Genomic DNA, 18,471 nt, shown 5'->3' with positions numbered 1-18,471 from the left:
CACACAAAACACTCACGTGCACACACAAAATACCCACACACTAAACACGCCCGCATACACTCAAAATACCCACACACACACACACAAAACACTTAGACACACAAAATACCCACACACTAAACACTCCCGCACACACACAAAATACCCACACAAAACACCCACACAAAAACACACACACACACACACACACACAACAAAACACACACACACACACACATATATATACATAGACATACATACACACAAACAGACACACACACACAACTGGCTGCTGTTCCTGGGTTCTGTTTTCACTGGGACGGAACTCAGAGCTTCCAACATCTCACTAATTGGCCTCTTGGAGGAGAGTGGGAACGGCTCCAAATCACCTGTCTTCTCGTTCCCGACCGCCCACTGGCTCTGGGATGTGGTCTGACTCCTCTACAACTGCAATAGCCGGGATCCAGAACTCACTGCACAGACAGGGAGAGTTACAAATCTGCATTGTACCACTCGGTACACCGTGCTGGGACACTCCTCACACCTCGCACCCACTCAGCGCTGCACAGGCACCATGAGTGCTAGTTACTGTAACCCTGTCAGCTTCCCTCCTCCAAGCCCCTGGCTACATTCACCTCAGCCCACACTGAGCATCGATGTCAAGAATTCCCAACGCACAAAGGAAACCGCAAGCCAGTTATGACTGCTGATGGCGTTAAAACCCAGTCTGTACAGGCAAACAAAGGGCCTTTGTCTCATCGCAGTCCCCATGCACATACATTACTGATCTATATACATCCTGCTGAAACGCAGACCAGAACAAACTCATTCCCTGAATTTACTGCTTCCACACAATTAAATGAATGTGCCGGGCTACAGGCAGGGGAGTGTGACGTGCTAAGTTCCTTCTGCAGGGAGCCAGTACAGGATTGATGGGCTGAATGGTCTTCTATTCTATGAAGTAACAAATTCGCTCCACGTAGGTGCAAGACAATGACCATCTCCAATCTGACCATCTCCCCATGATACTTAATGGCATTACCATCACTGAATCCCCCACTATCAACACCCTGGGGGTTGCCATTGATCAGAAACTCAACCGGACTGGCCATACAAATACTGAGGCTAGCAGAGCAGGTCAGAGGCTAGGAATCCTGCGGCAAGTAACTCACCTCCTGACTTTCCAAAGCCTATCCACCATCTGCAAGGCACAAGTCAGGAGTGTGATGGAATGCTCCCCACTTGCCTGGATGGGTGCAGCTCCTACAACACTCACGAAGCTTGACACCATCCAGAATGGAGCAGCCCCGCTTGATTGGCACCCCATCTACCACCCCCAGCATCCACTCCCTCCCCCAGCACCGACACACAATAACAACCGTGTGTACCATTTTACAAAACGCACTGGAGGGTTTCACCAATGTTCCTTAGGCAGCACCTTCCAAACCCTAAACCAGCTGGAAGGACAAGGGCAGCAGATACCTAGGAACTCCGCCAGCTGCAAGTCCCCTCCAAACCATCCCGACTTGGAAATATATCAGCCATTCCTCCAGTCACTGGGTCAAAATACTGGAACTCCCTCCCTTAACAGCATTGTGGGTGTACCCACGCCACATGGACTGCAGTGGTTCAAACACACACAGACACACACACACACACACACACAGACACACACACACACACACACACACAGACACACAGACACACACACACACAGACAAGTATCCACACCATACACAAAATACACACATACTAAACACCCCCGCACACACACAAAATACCCACACACTAAACACCCCGCAACCCACTAACATGGGTGGTTGTCTTTAACACCTAGAATCCGTAACACACGAGATATTCAAACTTACAGACACAACCCAATTTCCCACTAATGCACTGGCCCTTCAGTGCACACAGCCAATGTTACCTGGGCAGAAATTTCTCCAATGGAAAAACAGTCACTTGAAATAACAGAACCTCTCTCGTCCTGACACTGCGGAGTGCCAAGGCATCAATGTTATAGGATCCCTCCAGTGCAGAGGGAGGTCCTTTGTCCCACTGAGTCTGCACCGACACTCCGACAGAGCAACCCACCCAGGCCCTACCCCGTGTATTTACCCTGTTAATCCACCTAACCTACACATCTTCCGACACTAACTTAGCATGGCCAATCCACCTAACCTGCACATCTTTGGACTGTGGGAGGAAACAGGAGCACGCAGCAGAAACCCACGCAGACACTGGGAGAACGTGCAAACGAGCACATAGTTACCCAACGCGGCTCCCTGGCACCGTGAGGCAGCAGTGCTAACATGCTGAGGATTAATGATCTTGAAACACGTGAGTCTGGGGGTTTTGACAGGCTTAGACCATGATGCAGAAGTAGGCCATTCAGCCCACTGAGCTGATGCTGTTACAATGCCTCCCTTTGAGGAAATCTAACACCAGAGAGCACAGTTTCAGCCTCCGATTTAAGACAGAGATGAGGAAAAGTTTCTTTGCCCAGAGAGATGTGAATCTTTGGAATTCTCTTCCACCAACAGCACTGGGTCACTGAGTGTCTAAAAGGCTGAGTTTACAGATTTTTTAACCATCAGGGAGTAAAGAGTTGGAATGGAGTGGGAGGGAAAGTGGAGTTGAAGCCAAGATCAGACCAGCCATGATCTTACTGGGCGGCTGAGCAGGATTGAGGGGCTGAATGGCCTCGTCCAGTCCAGCAGTAGCAAGCGAGGCTTCAGACTGGTCAGGGTCACATTGGATGGTGCAGTATGGGACTAAATGGCCCCCAACTGTTCTTAATAATGAGTAAGGGTGTGAGGCAGGAGAGAGAGAGGGGATGGGGTGGGGGGAGAAGGGACCTCAGAAAATGGAGAAATACTAACCGGCCTTTTGCAATTGAGATTTCAAAATATTGTAAACATCAAGAGTCGGAGACAGAGAGTCAGAGAGACACACACACAGAGGCAGAGACACAGAGACAGAGAGAAACAGAGAGAGACACACACAGAGGCAGAGACACAGAGACAGAGAGAAACAGAGAGAGACACACACAGAGGCAGAGACACAGAGACAGAGAGAAACAGAGAGAGACACACACAGAGGCAGAGACACAGAGACAGAGAGAAACAGAGAGAGAGACCCACACACTCAGAGACACAGAGAGAGAGAGAGACACACACATTTACACACAGAGACAGAGACACAGTGAAAGAAAGAGAGAAAGAGACACACACACGCAGAGTCGGAGACAGAGACAGAGACAGACACAAACGCACAGAGACAGAAAGAGATAAAGAAACAGATGAGAGAGACACACACACTTACACAGAGAAAGACAGAGAGAGAGAGACAGAGAAACAGAGAGAGAGAGAGAGAGAAAGAGACAGTAAGAGTGAGAGACAGTAACAGAGAGAAAAGAAACATAGTGAGAATGAGATAGAAACAAAGAGAGAGAGGGAGAGAGTCAGAGAGAGAGAGATAGACAGAGACATACACACAAAGAGAAAGAGGGATAGAGAATGAGACAGAGACAGGGAGAGACAGGGAGAGACAGAGGGGACGTGCCTCCTGTACCGGTACACAACCCACACAGGCTGGATCACAGACTTGGGGGAAGGAGCAAGGAGGGTGGGATCCCTCCATCATTACACCTGCCAGCAACCAGTTAACAAGCAAAACCGATAGAAGGGCAACAAGAGGTCACACACAGGTCACAGGCCTTCCCCCTCGCACCCCTTGATCAGGGAATGACATCTGCTTCTGACAGGCTTGAAAAGAGATGGTAAAAGAGTAGAAAATAGTTTAGCCATCTGTGGCCGGGAAGAGAAAACCACCTTCCCTCGCTTCCCTCTGTTCTCCTTCTCGGAGGACCACCACAGGCGACTGCTGAGGTGGCTACCAACGAGGGATAGGCTGTCGTCTAAACTCAGCCCCAGCTCAACTGAGCTTCTGATCTCGGAACAGCTGCTGGGTTTAGCTGGGAACAGACGGGGACGGGTTGGGAAGGGTAGTTTATGCCCATGATCAAGGTGGAATTTAGGGAAAATCAGGAGGGAAAATATCCTCACTCCTGATCCTATGAGGGAAGGAAGATCATTGAGAAAGCAGCTACCATGAAACTATCACCAATTGTTGTAAAAACCCATCTGGTTCACTAATATTCTTTGGGGAAGGAAATCTGCTGTCCTTACCCGGTCTGGCCTACATGTGACTCCAGAGACACAGCAATGTGGTTGACTCTCAACTGCCTTCTGAAATGGCCAATGAATGCTGGGCCAGCCAGCGACAAATAAGGAGAAAGCTATCTCTCAATCGACATCACAAAAATAGATTATCTAGTTATTATCACATTGCTATTTGCGGGATGTAGCTGTGCACAAACTGGTGCCGTGTTTTCTACATTACAACAACGACTACACTTCAAAAGTACTTCCTTCATTGTTCTTGTGCTCTGAGATGTCCTAAAGTCATCGAAGATGCCATATAAATGCGAGTAAATACTTTCTGATAATCTAGCAGAGACTTCAGGGGACAAAGAACAAAGTAAATTACAGCACGGGGGCAGGCCCTACGGCCCTCCAAGCCTACACCGACTGAACTAAAACCTCCTCCCCTTCCAGGGACCATATCCCTCTATTCCCATCCTATTCACGTTTTTGTCCAGATACCCTTTTAAAGTTACTTTTGTACCTGCTTCCACTACCTCCCTCGGCACCCACCACCTTCTGCGTAAAAAACTTACCTCCTTTAAACCTTACTGCTTAAACCTACGCGCCCTAATAATTGACTCTTCCACCCTAGGAAAAAGCTTCTGACTATTCACTCCGTCCATGCCCCTCATAATCTTGTAGATTTCCATCAGGTCGGCCCTCCATCGTTCCAGTGAGAACAAACCAAGTTTCTCCAACCTCTCCTCATCGCTAATGCCCTCCACACCAGGCAACACCCTGGTGAATCTTTTCCGTACCCTCTCCAAAGCCTCTCTCCTCAGAGCGGTGAGTGGAGCTCACTGTGATCTGGTGGAATTGTTGAGTCGAATAGAATCGATGCATTTAAAGTACGTCTAGATAAACACAAGAGGGAAAAAGGGGATCGAATGGTCGCAGAGGGAGGCCATTAGGCCCATCGTATCCATACTGACTCTCTGCAAGAGCAACTCGCCTGGCCCCTCTGCCCCACCCTTTTCCCCTTCACCCTGCAGATGTTTTCCTCTGAAGATTCCTGAAGGATATATTGATGGATTTTGGGGAAGTAGCAACATTCATATCCTTCTGATGCGCCTCCGCGTTTCAACAATTTCCAGTTCTCTGGCCCTAACTGCTATGGAGGTCCCATCAGTTCCAAGGAAGGATCATACTGGACTCGAAACATTAACTCTTGTCTCTCTCTCTCTCCACACAGAGGCTGAGTATTTTTTTCCAGCATTTTGAACATAAGAACATAAGGACATAAGAAATAGGAGCAGGAGTAGGCCATCTAGCCCTTCGAGCCTGCCCCGCCATTCAATAAGATCATGGCTGATCTGTTGTGGCTCAGTTCCACTTTCCCGCCCTCTCCCCATAACCCTTAATCCCCTCTCTTATCAAAAACCCATCAACCCGCGTCTTAAAAATATTTAGCGAGGCAGCCTCCACCACTTCAACGGGCAGAGAATTCCAGAGATTCACCACCCTTTGAGTGAAGAAGTTCCTCCTCAACTCCGTTCTAAACCGCCTCCCCTTTATCTTGAGGCTGTGCCCCCTAGTCCTACTGTCTTTTTTGAGCGGGAAGAGTCTCTCCACCTCTATCCTATCCATCCCATTCATCATCTTGTACGTCTCAATGAGATCTCCCCTCATTCTTCTAAACTCTAACGAGTACAAGCCTAGTTTATTCAGCCTCTCCTCATAGCTCAATCCCCTCAACTCCGGTATCAGCCTAGTAAACCTCCTCTGCACTCCCTCCAGGGCCAAAATATCCTTGCGCAGGTGCGGCGCCCAAAACTGCACACAGTACTCCAGCTGCGGCCTCACCAATGCCCTATACAGCTGCAGCAAGACCTCCTTACTTTTATATTGCCCTTTTTCATTTTAAATGGACGAGTTTCGAGTAGAACACTGTAAACCCACAGGCACCAGCTTGAGTAGCTGACAGAATACCGTGAATATGGTGTGTCGTTTTGGTCTCCTTATCTGAGGAAGGATGTTCTTGCTCTCAAGAGAGTGCGGTGAAGGTTTACGGTCCCACCGGGGACGGTGAGACTGATGTATGAGGAGAGGTTGACTCGGTTAAGATTATTTTCGCTGGCGTTCAGACGAATGAGGGGGGAGGATCTCACAGAGATTTATAAAATTCTATCTAACAGGTCTAGACAGGTAGAGGTAGGAAGGATGTTCCTGATGGTGGGGGAGCCCAGAACCAGAGGTCACAGTCTGAGGATTCGGGGTAGACCATTTAGGATGGAGATGAGGAGACATTTCTTCACCCAAAGAGTGGTGAGCCTGTGGAATTCATTACCACAGGAAGTAGTTGATGCCAAAACATTGAATGTATTCAAGAGGCAGGGATCAAAGGTTATGGGGAGAAAGCAGGATTAGGCTATTGAGTTGGACAATCAGCCATGATCGCGATGAATGGCGAAGCAGGCTCAAAGGGCCAAGTGGTCTCCTCCTGCTCCTATCTTCTATGTCCGCCTGACCTGCACCTGAATTGGCCATCTTGGCCACAACCGCCTTGACAACTATCCATAGACAGGCAGGTCCTCCGGAGGATGTAAAACACCAGCTCCAAAAGGGTCTAACACCGAGGTTGAGTAAGAGAAGACCTTTGGCAAGTGAGGGAGTGGAATGTAAGACGAAAATAGACAGGGTGATCTCGGTAACGCAAGGCGGGGACCAGTCTGCACGCGCACCGTGAGGTTCCGGAGTCTGGCAGGACGTGGCTTGGTTATCCAGTTAGATTCCTCAAGAGGAGAAGTCAAGCCAATAGGTAAAACAAAAATATTGCTAATCCCCGCACCCCGGCTTCAGCTGGGTTGGAGGGCGGGGGGGACGTTGTTGTCCCTTACCTTAGGCTGGATTCCGGGTGCGTCTCCATGTGAGTCTCCAGTCCGTACTTGCAGATGAACGTCTTGTAACACACAGGACAGTGAAGAACCTCTTCCGCCTTCTTCTCCTCCTCTTCATCAGAGGGGACCTCGCGGGTAACCTGGGTAAGAGGAGGGAAGAGGGGAGACAGAAGATGAAGGAAAATTAATAATTGTTGGGATTTTCGTTTAAGTGACCAGCTTTGCTGTTTTCCAACTTCCCAAAGTTTAAAGTTTATTTATTAGTGTCACAAGTCGGCTTACATTAACACTGCAATGAAGTTACTGTGAAAATCCCCTCGTTGCCACACTAGTACATTGTACTCAGGTACACCAAGGGAGAATTTAGCACGGCCAGTGCACCTAACCAGCACGTCTTTCGGGCTGTGGGATGAAACCGGAGCACCCAGTGGAAACCCGCGCAGACATGGGGGGAATGTGCAAACACCACACAGGCGGTGACCCAAGACGGGAATCGAACCCGGGTCCCTGGCGCTGTGAGGCAGCAGCTTCCCCCGTTCTCTCTCACAGGTAACGTGTCGTGGGGGAACCTCTAGGATAGAATCATAGAATCCCTACAGTGCTGAAGGAGACCATTCGGCCCATTGAGCCTACACCGTCTCTCTGGCAGAACATCCTGCAAAGGCGCACCCCCACCCTACCCCCGTGACTCCATTAATCCATCTAATTTATGTGAAGAGCCCTCTGGGAGGTCTCAGTGAGGTTGTTCTTCACTTGCAACCCACACCAGAACCTATTCAGCTACGGAAGGCACATCGTCGGGCACAACCAGGCTTACACCCCTCACCCACAGCTGCAATGCCCAGGAGTTGGAATTCTGACTCCATTTTCTTCTCCTCCCCACCCTCTCTGTGGCCTATCAGTGACACACTCAGTTGGACTGGCAGTGCCACCTTGTGCCAACTGGGTCCACATCCCACAACGCCTGGCAGGGCAGGAAGTGGGGAGTCTAAAACTAGAGGGCACAGGTTAGAGGTGAGAGGGGGTGATACAAAAAAGGTCCAGAGGGACTAGTATTTTCACACAGAGAATGGTGAGTGGAACATGCTGCCAGAGGTAGTAGTAGAGACAGGTACAATTTTGTCTTTTAAGAAGATAGTTACATGGATAAGATTGGTATAGAGATATCTGGGCCAGGGTGGGAGAGTCAAGTACTAGGGGGCACAGGTTTAAGGTGCGAGGGGCCAGGTTTAAAGGAGATGTAGGAGGCAAGTTTTTTTTACACAGAGGGTGTTGGGTGCCTGGAACTCACTGCCGGGAGAGGGAGTAGAAGCAGATACGGTAGTGAGTTTTAAGGGGCGCCTGGATAGATACATGAATAGAACGGGAATAGAGGGATACGGTGCCCGGAAGGGTTTTAGTTCAATCGGGCAACATGGTTGGTGCAGGCTTTGCGGGGGGGGGGACCAAAGTTCCTGTGCTGTAATTTTCTTTGTTCTTTAAATGCGGGCAATTGGGGCTGGCTTCGTCGTAAAAGCTGGGCATGGACAAGTCAGGCTGAAGGGCCTGTTTCCATGCTGTAAACCTCTGTGACTAAGTGGGACCCAAAAGGCCAGTCCCCGTTCCCCCACCCCCTCGCGGGACCCTTCCCAAGGAAGCTTTCAACGAGCTCAAACAGGCGATTGCCACAGGCTACGCCAAGGACCGAGAGGGTATGGGCCGGTCCCCACGTGACCGCCCCTACAGCAACCGCCATGTCCCTGGCAGACGGAGGTGAAGGACAAGAGACGGGGGGGACTGGATAGTGAGTCACCTGCCTCCTCCCCCCCCCACCCCCTCTCTCCTCCTCACCCGTCTCATGTGCCTGTGTAAAGGAAGGACAGGAAAGGCAGAATTCAGGAACTACGGATGACCAGGGAAATTGCGAGTCTAGTCAAAAAGAAAAAGGACGCAAACGTGAGGTCTAAGCAAGTAAAGACAGACGGAGCGTTTGAAAAACACAGGGAAAGTAGAAACGAGCTCAAACAGGGAGTTAGGAGGGCAAGAAGGGGTCACAAAATGTCCTTGGCTGTCAGGATTAAGGAGAATCCTAAGGCATTTTACACATATATTAGGAACAAGAGGGTGGCAAGAGAAAGGTTGGTCCACTTAAGGACAACAAAGGGAAATTATGTGTAGAACCAAAGGAAGTTGGTGAGATCCTTCAGGAGTACTTTGCGTCAGTATTCATAAAGGAGAGGGACTCATTGACAAGGTGAATTCTTGGAGCGGTGTGTAAACACTTTAGAACAGCCATCATTACGAGGGAGGAAGTGTTGGGTGAATTAAAAAGCATTAAGGTAGACAAATCCCCAGGGCCAGATGGCATCTATCCCAGATTACTGAGGGAGACAAGAGATGAAATTGCTGGGCCTCTAACAGAAATCTTTGTTTCTTCGTTGGCCACTGGTGAGGTACCAGAGGATTGGAGGATAGCCAATGTTGTTCTGTTATTTAAGAAGGGTAGCAAGGGTAACCTGGATAATTATAGGCCAGTGAGCTTGACGTCAGTGATAGTGAAACTGCTGGAGAAAATCCTCAGGAATTGGATCTACACACATTTGGAACTGAACTGTCCTGTTAGCAACAGACAGCACGGCTTTGTATGTGGGAGGTCATGTCTCACTAATTTAGTTGAGCTTTTTGAAGAAGTGACAAAAATGATTGATGAGGGGAGGGCCGTAGATGTTGTCTACATGGACTTTGGTAAAGCATTTGACAAATTCGCTCAAAGCAGGCTGATGCAAAAAGGTTAAATCTCACAGGATCCGGGGACTGTTGGTTAATGTTTTCCCTGCTGCTCCAGAGACTAAGTCCAACTGGTTAATGTTTTCCCCGCTTCTCCAGCGGCTCGTTGAATATGTTTAAGTCACGGGTAGATAGGTTTCTGATAGACATGGGAATTAAGGGTTATGGGGAGAAAGCAGGAAAGTGCAACTGATCCACTTCAGATCAGCCATGATCTTATTGAATGGCGGGGCAGGCTCGAGGGGCTAGATGGCCAACTCCTGCTCCTATTTCTTATGAAGTAGCTAGATGGATGCAGAATTGGCCTGGCCACAGAAGACTGAGGGTAGTGGTGGGAGGGTATTTTTCTGAATGAAGGTCTGTAACTAGTGATGTTCCACAGGGATCAGTGCTGGGAACTCTGCTGTTAGTAATATATATAAATGACTTGGAAGAAAAGGTAGCTGGTTCTGATTAGCAAGTTTGTGGATGACACTAAGATTGGCAGGGTTATGGGTAGTGATGAAGATTGTCAGGGAATACAACAGGATATAGACAGGCTGGAAAATTGGGCAGAGAAATGGCAGATGGAACTTAATCCGGACAAATGTGAGGTGATGCATTTTGGTAGATCCAATTCAGATGGGAACTATACAACAAGCGGCAGAACCATCAGGAGTATAGAGACAGAGAGGGGTCTGGGAGGACAGGTCCACAGATTGTTAAAAGTGGCAGCACAGGTGGAAAAGGTGGTGAAGAAAGCATATGGCATGCTTGCCTTCATCGGACGGGGTATCGAATGTAAACATGGGCAAAGTATGTTACAGATGTATAAAACGTTGGTTAGGCCACATTTGGAATACTGTGTCCAGTACTAGTCACCAGAAGGAGGCTTTGGAGAGAGTATAGACAAGGTTTACCAGAACGTTGCCTGGTATAAGAACATAAGAAATAGGAGCAGGAGTAGGCCATCTAGCCCTTCGAGCCTGCCCCGCCATTCAATAAGATCATGGCTGATCTGTCGCTGCTCAGTTCCACTTTCCCGCCCTCTCCCCATAACCCTTAATCCCCTCTCTTATCAAAAACCCATCAACCCGCGTCTTAAAAATATTTAGCGAGGCAGCCTCCACCACTTCAATGGGCAGAGAATTCCAGAGATTCACCACCCTTTGAGTGAAGAAGTTCCTCCTCAACTCCGTTCTAAACCGCCCCCCCTTTATCTTGAGGCTGTGCCCCCTAGTCCTACTGTCCTACATAGAACCCTACAGTGCAGAAAGAGGCCATTCGGCCCATCGTGTCTGCACCAACCACAATCCCACCCAGGCCCTACCCCCATATCCCTACATATTTTACCCGCTAATCCCTCTAACCTAAGCATCCTAGTACACTAAGACGCAATTTTAGCATGGCCAATCCACCTAACCCGCGCATCTTTGGAGTGTGGGAGGAAACCGGAGCACCCGGAGGAAACCCACGCAGACACGGGGAGAATGTGCAAACTGCACACAGTGACCCGAGCTGGGAATTGAACCCAGGTCCCCGGAGCTGTGAAGCAGCAGTGCTAACCACTGTGCTACCGTGCTGGTATGGAGGGTGTTAGCTATGAGGATTAGCTAAACTGGGTGATCCCCTGGAAAGACGGAAGCTGAGGGGCGACCTGATGGAAGTTTATCAGGTTATGAGGGGGTATAGATAGGGCGAACAGTTGGAAGCTTTTTCCCAGGGCTGAAATGACAATTACAAGGGGTCACGGGTTCAAGATAAGGGGGGAAAGGTTCAGTGGAGGTGTGCGGGGGAAGTTTTTTACACAGAGAATGGTGGAGGCCTGGAATGCACTGCCAAGTGAGGTGGTTGAGGCAGGTGCTTGAGCCATATTTAAGACTTTCCTTGGTAGGCAGACGGGGAATAGAGTGATACAAGTGGTTGGTTTAGGTAGGACAGCATGATTGGCACAGGGTTGGAGGGCCAAAGGGCCTGTTCCTGCGCTGTGTTGTTCTTTGTCCTTTGTTCAATGGGGAAGTGACCTCCAATGGCTTGCCATAAAACAATCAAGTGTTATCCGTACGTTAATCATTCGCAATCCAGCGCCGCTCATTATGGAGTGCAAGTTAAAAGGATGACTTAGCCGCCAAATCACCTTCACCCCACACACCCGCTTTATTCATGCCCATCCCTCGATTGCCAAACATTGCAGAGCATAAATGGAGAGACACGTGAGGCAAAAATATAACTTCCTCATTCGGAACATTCTGGAATACAGCATTGTCAGCCATGCCTCACATCTCAGGCACAAGGTTCGAGATTGGAGGCCCATTCGCTGAAGCACAAAATTCAGGGCAGTCCCCACCTCACCTCTCTCCCCTCCCACCCTGTCTCTTTCCCTCCCCGTCTCTCTCCCTCCCCTCCCCGTCTCTCTCCCTCCCCTCCCTGTCTCTTTCCCTCCCCATCTCTCTCCCTCCCCTCCCCGTCTCTCTCCCTCCCCTCCCTGTCTCTCTCCCTCCCCTCCCCTAGGTTTCCCCGTAGTCCTAGGTTTTGGAATGTGCCAGTCTGCAACACTCAGTCACAGACTCTTTGCGGTGGGAGATCAACAAAGTCTTGGACAGACCAAAGGGAGTCCTTCACCAAGTTGATGACCTTCCAGCAGCAGCTGATGTCTGTCTTGGTGTACATCCCTGGGAATAGCCCGCACAGCACAGAGTCCCCGTCCCTGGAAATGGTCCCGCAGAGCGCACAGTCCCCGTCTCTGGGAATGGTCCGTAGAGAACAGAGTCCCCATCCCTGGGAATGGTCCGCACAGAACAGAGTCCCCATCCCTGGGAATGGTCCCGTAGAGAACAGAGTCCCCATCCCTGGGAATGGTCCCGTAGAGAACAGAGTCCCCATCCCTGGGAATGGTCCCGTAGAGAACAGAGTCCCCATCCCTGGGAATGGTCCCGTAGAGAACAGAGTCCCCATCCCTGGGAATGGTCCCGTAGAGAACAGAGTCCCCATCCCTGGGAATGGTCCATAGAGAGCAGGGTCTCCATCCCTGGGAATGGTCTGCACAGAACAGAGTCCCCATCCCTGGGAATGGTCCCGTAGAGAACAGAGTCCCCATCCCTGGGAATGGTCCGCACAGAACAGAGTCCCCATCCCTGGGAATGGTCCATAGAGAACAGAGTCCCCATCCCTGGGAATGGTCCCATAGAGAACAGAGTCCCCATCCCTGGGAATGGTCCGCACAGAACAGAGTCCCCATCCCTGGGAATGGTCCCATAGAGAACAGAGTCCCCATCCCTGGGAATGGTCCCGTAGAGAACAGAGTCCCCATCCCTGGGAATGGTCCATAGAGAGCAGAGTCCCCATCCCTGGGAATGGTCCGCACAGAACAGAGTCCCCATCCCTGGGAATGGTCCCATAGAGAACAGAGTCCCCATCCCTGGGAATGGTCCCATAGAGAACAGAGTCCCCATCCCTGGGAATGGTCCATAGAGAGCAGAGTCCCCATCCCTGGGAATGGTCCCATAGAGAACAGAGTCCCCATCCCTGGGAATGGTCCATAGAGAGCAGAGTCCCCATCCCTGGGAATGGTCCCATAGAGAACAGAGTCCCCATCCCTGGGAATGGTCCATAGAGAGCAGAGTCCCCATCCCTGGGAATGGTCCCATAGAGAACAGAGTCCCCATCCCTGGGAATGGTCCATAGAGAGCAGAGTCCCCATCCCTGGGAATGGTCCCATAGAGAACAGAGTCCCCATCCCTGGGAATGGTCCATAGAGAGCAGAGTCCCCATCCCTGGGAATGGTCCCATAGAGAACAGAGTCCCCATCCCTGGGAATGGTCCATAGAGAACAGAGTCCCCATCCCTGGGAATGGTCCGCACAGAACAGAGTCCCCATCCCTGGGAATGGTCTGCACAGAACAGAGTCCCCATCCCTGGGAATGGTCCGCACAGAAGAGTCCCCATCCCTGGGAATGGTCCATAGAGAGCAGAGTCTGCATCCCTGGGAACAGCCTGAAGAACGCAGAGCCTTGTGTCACAGCGCTGTGTGGGATGAACCTAGATATAAACCACCTCATCCCTCTCTCCAGACCTTGTTCGTAAAGGAATTCCGCCTGGAGGTTGCACGGCGATTTAGGCCTTTGTGTTTCCGAGAGCTCTCTGCCTTTCTCTGAGTTCTGGAGTCACTTCTCCCAGGAAGCACTTTACCGCAAAGTGCTCCTTGTGCATTTTCTAGAGATTACAGTAATTCAGTGGGAGACAGGTGGAGATTCAGGGCAGCGAGTAACTTTCCCATCTCCCAGCTGTCACTTCCAGGAGACAGTGTGCTCCTTTGTTGTTGGATGTAACGTAATATTATTCAAAAATCAGAAGAAAAAACACGACGGCTCCTTTGCGTAGGAACACAGAGAGATGGGCACATTCCTCCTCACTTTTCAACACTGCAGCAACGTTGATGGCTTTGTCTCACGGCTGGGAGTTAATGGGCTCTTTAACTGCAGCCGACTGTATCCGCACCTTGAATTCAACTGAACTCATAACACAGCGGGTGGAGGGGGGAGTGCGGGGTAATAGAGACAGAGACAGAGAGAGAGGGAGAGACGTTGCTCTGCTCAACCCTCAAAGCTCCCAATTCCACACTTTGCCTCCTGCTTGCTCTTTCTCCCCCGCGGCTAATCTTTGCAAACGGTGAAATGGGATCAGAGAAAAATACACAACACCATTTAGCGTTGCACATTCACAGCTTTTGTGGCAGCGATTAAATTGTTGTGGGGTCGCAGGGTGGGGAATAGATAGGGAAATAGAGATTGCGATGGAAAGAGAGAGATAGAGACACACACACACACACACACACACACACACACACACACACACACACAGAGGGGCAGAGAGACAAAGAGAGGGGGAGAGAAAGATAGGTGGAAGAGAGAGAGACGTGGGAGAGAGAGAAAGAGGAGGAGAGAGAGAAAGAGGGGGAGAGAGAGAAAGAGAAGTGGGTGAGAGAAAGAGATGTGGAAGAGAGAGAGAGAAAGAGGGGGAAGAGAGGAGAGAGACGGATGACAGAAAGAGAGAGGGGGTGAAAGAGAAAGAGAGAGAGGACGGAGGTAGATGGGGGGGCAGAGAGAGAGAGAAAGGGGCTGAAAGAGAGAGAGAGAGAGGGAAAGAGAATGGGGACAGAGAGAGAGATGGGGAGAGCTGGTCAAGTGAGCACCTTGATTGACAGGTCTAAGTGGTTACAGAGGTGTTTGAACAAAGAACAAAGAAAATTACAGCACAGGAACAGGCCCTTCGGCCGTCCAAGCCTGCACCAACTATGCTGCCCAACTGAATTAAACCCCCTACCCTTCGGGGACCATATCCCTCTATTCCCATCTTATTCACGTATTTGTCCTTTTTTTCAAACATGTTTGTTTTTGTAACAGATTCATTGAAGGAGCTTTATGAATCACATTGCATGGTGATCAACGAGAAGGCTTTGGTCTCAAATAATTACATCATCAACGGACATAAACTTTGTCATCCTGGCTCCTGAGATATGCTCATGGTGGATACTGGGATACCAGGTGAGTTGGCATAACAGAGGCTAGGGCAAAGGGTGGTGGCAGGGGGCAAAAGGTTCACATTCGGTTATGGGGCACTAAGTTGGCACAGGACTATGACAGCAATGGGGGGGGAGGGTAGAGCAGAAGGGCACTACATTGGCATGGAGGCTACAAAGAGCCACAGGATAGGCATAGTGCGTATGAATGGCATTGGGTTGGAGAGGGTGGCATGAGGAAGTAAGGGGACCAAGGGGTTGGGAAGAAGGGGCACTGCTATTAATTTGCACAAAGTAAGCTCCCACAAACAGCAAGGAGATGAATGACCAGGCCAGTAACTCCTTAGAGTCGCACAACAAAGGTTTATTGAAGCAATTCCTGGGACAAGGGGATTATCCCGCGAGGCGAGATGACCAGTCCAATATTCCCGAGGATTTGAAAGAATGAGTTGCAATCTCTCTGAAACATGTCAAATTCTTAAAGAGCTTGACTGGGGAAGAGCTTCAGAATGAGGGGGTCAGCCGCTTAAACCCGAGGCAGGGAGAGATGTCTTCACTCGGAGGGTTGTGAAGCTTTGAGGCACATTTCTCTTCACACTAATATCTCAATATTGAAAATGGTGGGGGGAGAGGCAGTTTGGCTACAGTCAAGCATCATCAGTTGGGTCATGAGTCTCTTTGCTTTCCAATTACATAGAAACATAGAAGATAGGAGCAGGAGGAGGCCATTTGGCCCTTCCAGCCTGCCCCACCATTTATCACGATCATAGCTGATCATCCAACTCAATAGCCGAATCCTGCTTTCTCCCCATAACCTTTCATCTCATTCGCTCCAAGTGCTATATCTAACTGCCTTTTTTGGCATCAACTACTTCCTATGGTAATGAATTCCACAGGCCCATTACTCTTTGGGTGAAGAAATGTCTCCTAATCTCCATCCTAAATGGTCTACCCTGATTTCTCCGACTGTGACCCTGGTTCTGGACTGCCCCACCATCGGGAACATCCTCCCTGCATCTACCCTGTCTAATCCTGTTAGAATTTTAGAAGTCTCTATGAGATCCCCCCCTCCCCCCACCATTCGTCTGAACTGCAGTGAAAACAATCCTAACCGAGTCAATCTCTCTTCATACACCAGTCCCACTGTCCCTGGAATCAGCCTGGTAAACCTTCGCTGCATTTCCTCAAGAGCAAGGACATCCTTCTTCAGAAAAGGAGGCCAAAACTGCACACAATGCTCTAGGTGTGGCCTCACCAAGGCCCTATATTATTGCAACAACACATCCCTGCTTCTGTACTCAAAACCTCTCGCAATGGAGGCCAACATACACAATTGGTGTAGGAAGGCGAGGATCGATGTGTTGGCTGACTAATGGCTGGGGCGTTGGCGAAGTCATGTGATTAAACCTCCAGGAACTGTTGGCAACACTTCCTGGTGAGCACCCATCTGTTATTTCAATCCGGGCGGATGGCCACCGGACCCCAGATGAACATCTCACCCGAGAGACACTTTAGCAAAATGCGTCACCCAGTCAGTCCTGCACAGCCCATTTTACTGGCTCACTCCTTCAGAGCAGGACTTCAATCCACGAGCCTGTGGCAGGGATCCAGAGGGGTGATCACTGAATCAAGCCCCCTGCGTTATTTTGTGTTTGGAAACAGATTTGTGCAGGCAGAGACAACACTATCTCAGACTGGAGTGGACGGGTAACTCGAGAGGTTCAGAGTTCACATTCCAACATCAACTCAATAATCTCAGCTATGCTTCAGCTGAGATCAGCAGAAAGACAGACGACCATGTCGTGTGAAAAAAAAACCCAAGGGCTTCAGTAACACTGCCCACTCTGACCTGGATGTGGTCAGCCTTCACTGTGCTCTGCACAAACCTCACACACTCACTCAGTTACTCACAGCCAGGTACAAATGCAGCTACGCTTGGTATGTACGTACTGAAAGCAGCTAACAAACACACACACACACACACACAAACACACACACACACACATAGCTATACACATGCAGATACGTACACACACACACACACACACACATGAGCTATACGCATGCAGATATGTGCAAACCCACACACACAAACATGCACGCACACACACACACAGAGCTACGCACATGCAGATATGTACAAACCCACACACGCACTAACATGCACGCACACACACACACACAGAGCTACGCACATGCAGATACGTACAAACCCACACACGCACTAACACACACACACACACACACACACAGCTACGCACGTGCAGATACGTACAAACCCTCACACGCACTAACACACACACACACACACACAGCTACGCACGTGCAGATACGTACAAACACACACACACATACACTGACATGCGCATACACACCTACAATCACACATGCACAAATGCACACACAGTCATTGGTACACATATACACAAGCTCGCGCACACACACAGAAATACACACACAGACGCAGACACGCACAAACACAGAAACACACACATGCAGAACTACACACAGACGTGCACATACACACACAGATACAGAGTGACACAGACTTTCACACAGATGTGCACAAAGACAGAGAAAGTCACATGCACACAGAAATACACACACACACGCACGCACGCACGCACACACACACACACATGATACACCGACACACAGTTTGTGCTGCATTCCTGCACTTAGTCAGACTATTGGGGTGGAAGCAATGCTTTAACTGGAAGTAAGGCTTCACCCCACAGAAAATGATGTAGAAAGGAAATAGAGGGGCCTGTTTTCTAAGTTGCTACATTCAGTATATTTCTCAGATACACACTGCTTGGCACGCAACCTTTCTGGTTATCAGTAGTGTCTGGGGAAGCATTACCTCCAGACACCAGGGAGAATTCCCCCCACCCCAAACATTCTTCCTCAGGTAGTTCTGGCAGTGTTTCTAACTCCCCTGGAAAATAAGACTCACTCTGAGATGGAGACGCAGCGTGCACTGCCTGACAGACAACGGCATGTGTCAGCGTGGCTTAGGGGCAGAGAGAGAGAGAGAGGGGGGCCTCACACTAACGCAGCCTTATTTAGAAGGGCAGAGGAGCGTGAGAGGTGATTGATTAAATGCTGTTGTGGCCTTTGCTGGCATTGGCAGTTGTGTCCGAGTGATCTACCAGCCTTCCGAGCACCAGGCCGCAGATCTGGG

The 18,471-nt window shown here is 49.9% G+C and overlaps 1 protein-coding gene across 1 annotated transcript in view; it reads right to left on the bottom strand.

The window, feature by feature from the left end:
- Positions 1–364: 364 nt before the first annotated feature.
- LOC145339193 (ras-responsive element-binding protein 1-like) overlaps positions 365–18,471 on the bottom strand; it is a 64,943-nt gene continuing 46,836 nt past the window's right edge. Inside the window, exons 7-8 of the mRNA XM_080183578.1 lie at positions 7,025–7,164; positions 365–452 (exon numbers count right to left, since the gene is read on the bottom strand). Of these exons, the coding sequence (XP_080039704.1) occupies positions 365–452; positions 7,025–7,164 (228 nt within the window). The remainder of the gene's footprint in view (positions 453–7,024; positions 7,165–18,471) is intronic.

This window comes from Carcharhinus amblyrhynchos, unplaced genomic scaffold (assembly GCF_965287045.1).
Source record: "Carcharhinus amblyrhynchos unplaced genomic scaffold, sCarAmb.v2.hapA chromosome_336, whole genome shotgun sequence".
In the NCBI taxonomy this organism is placed as follows: domain Eukaryota; kingdom Metazoa; phylum Chordata; class Chondrichthyes; order Carcharhiniformes; family Carcharhinidae; genus Carcharhinus; species Carcharhinus amblyrhynchos.
Note: the sequence above shows the minus strand (reverse complement) of the source record. Positions and strands in the feature narration are given on the sequence as shown.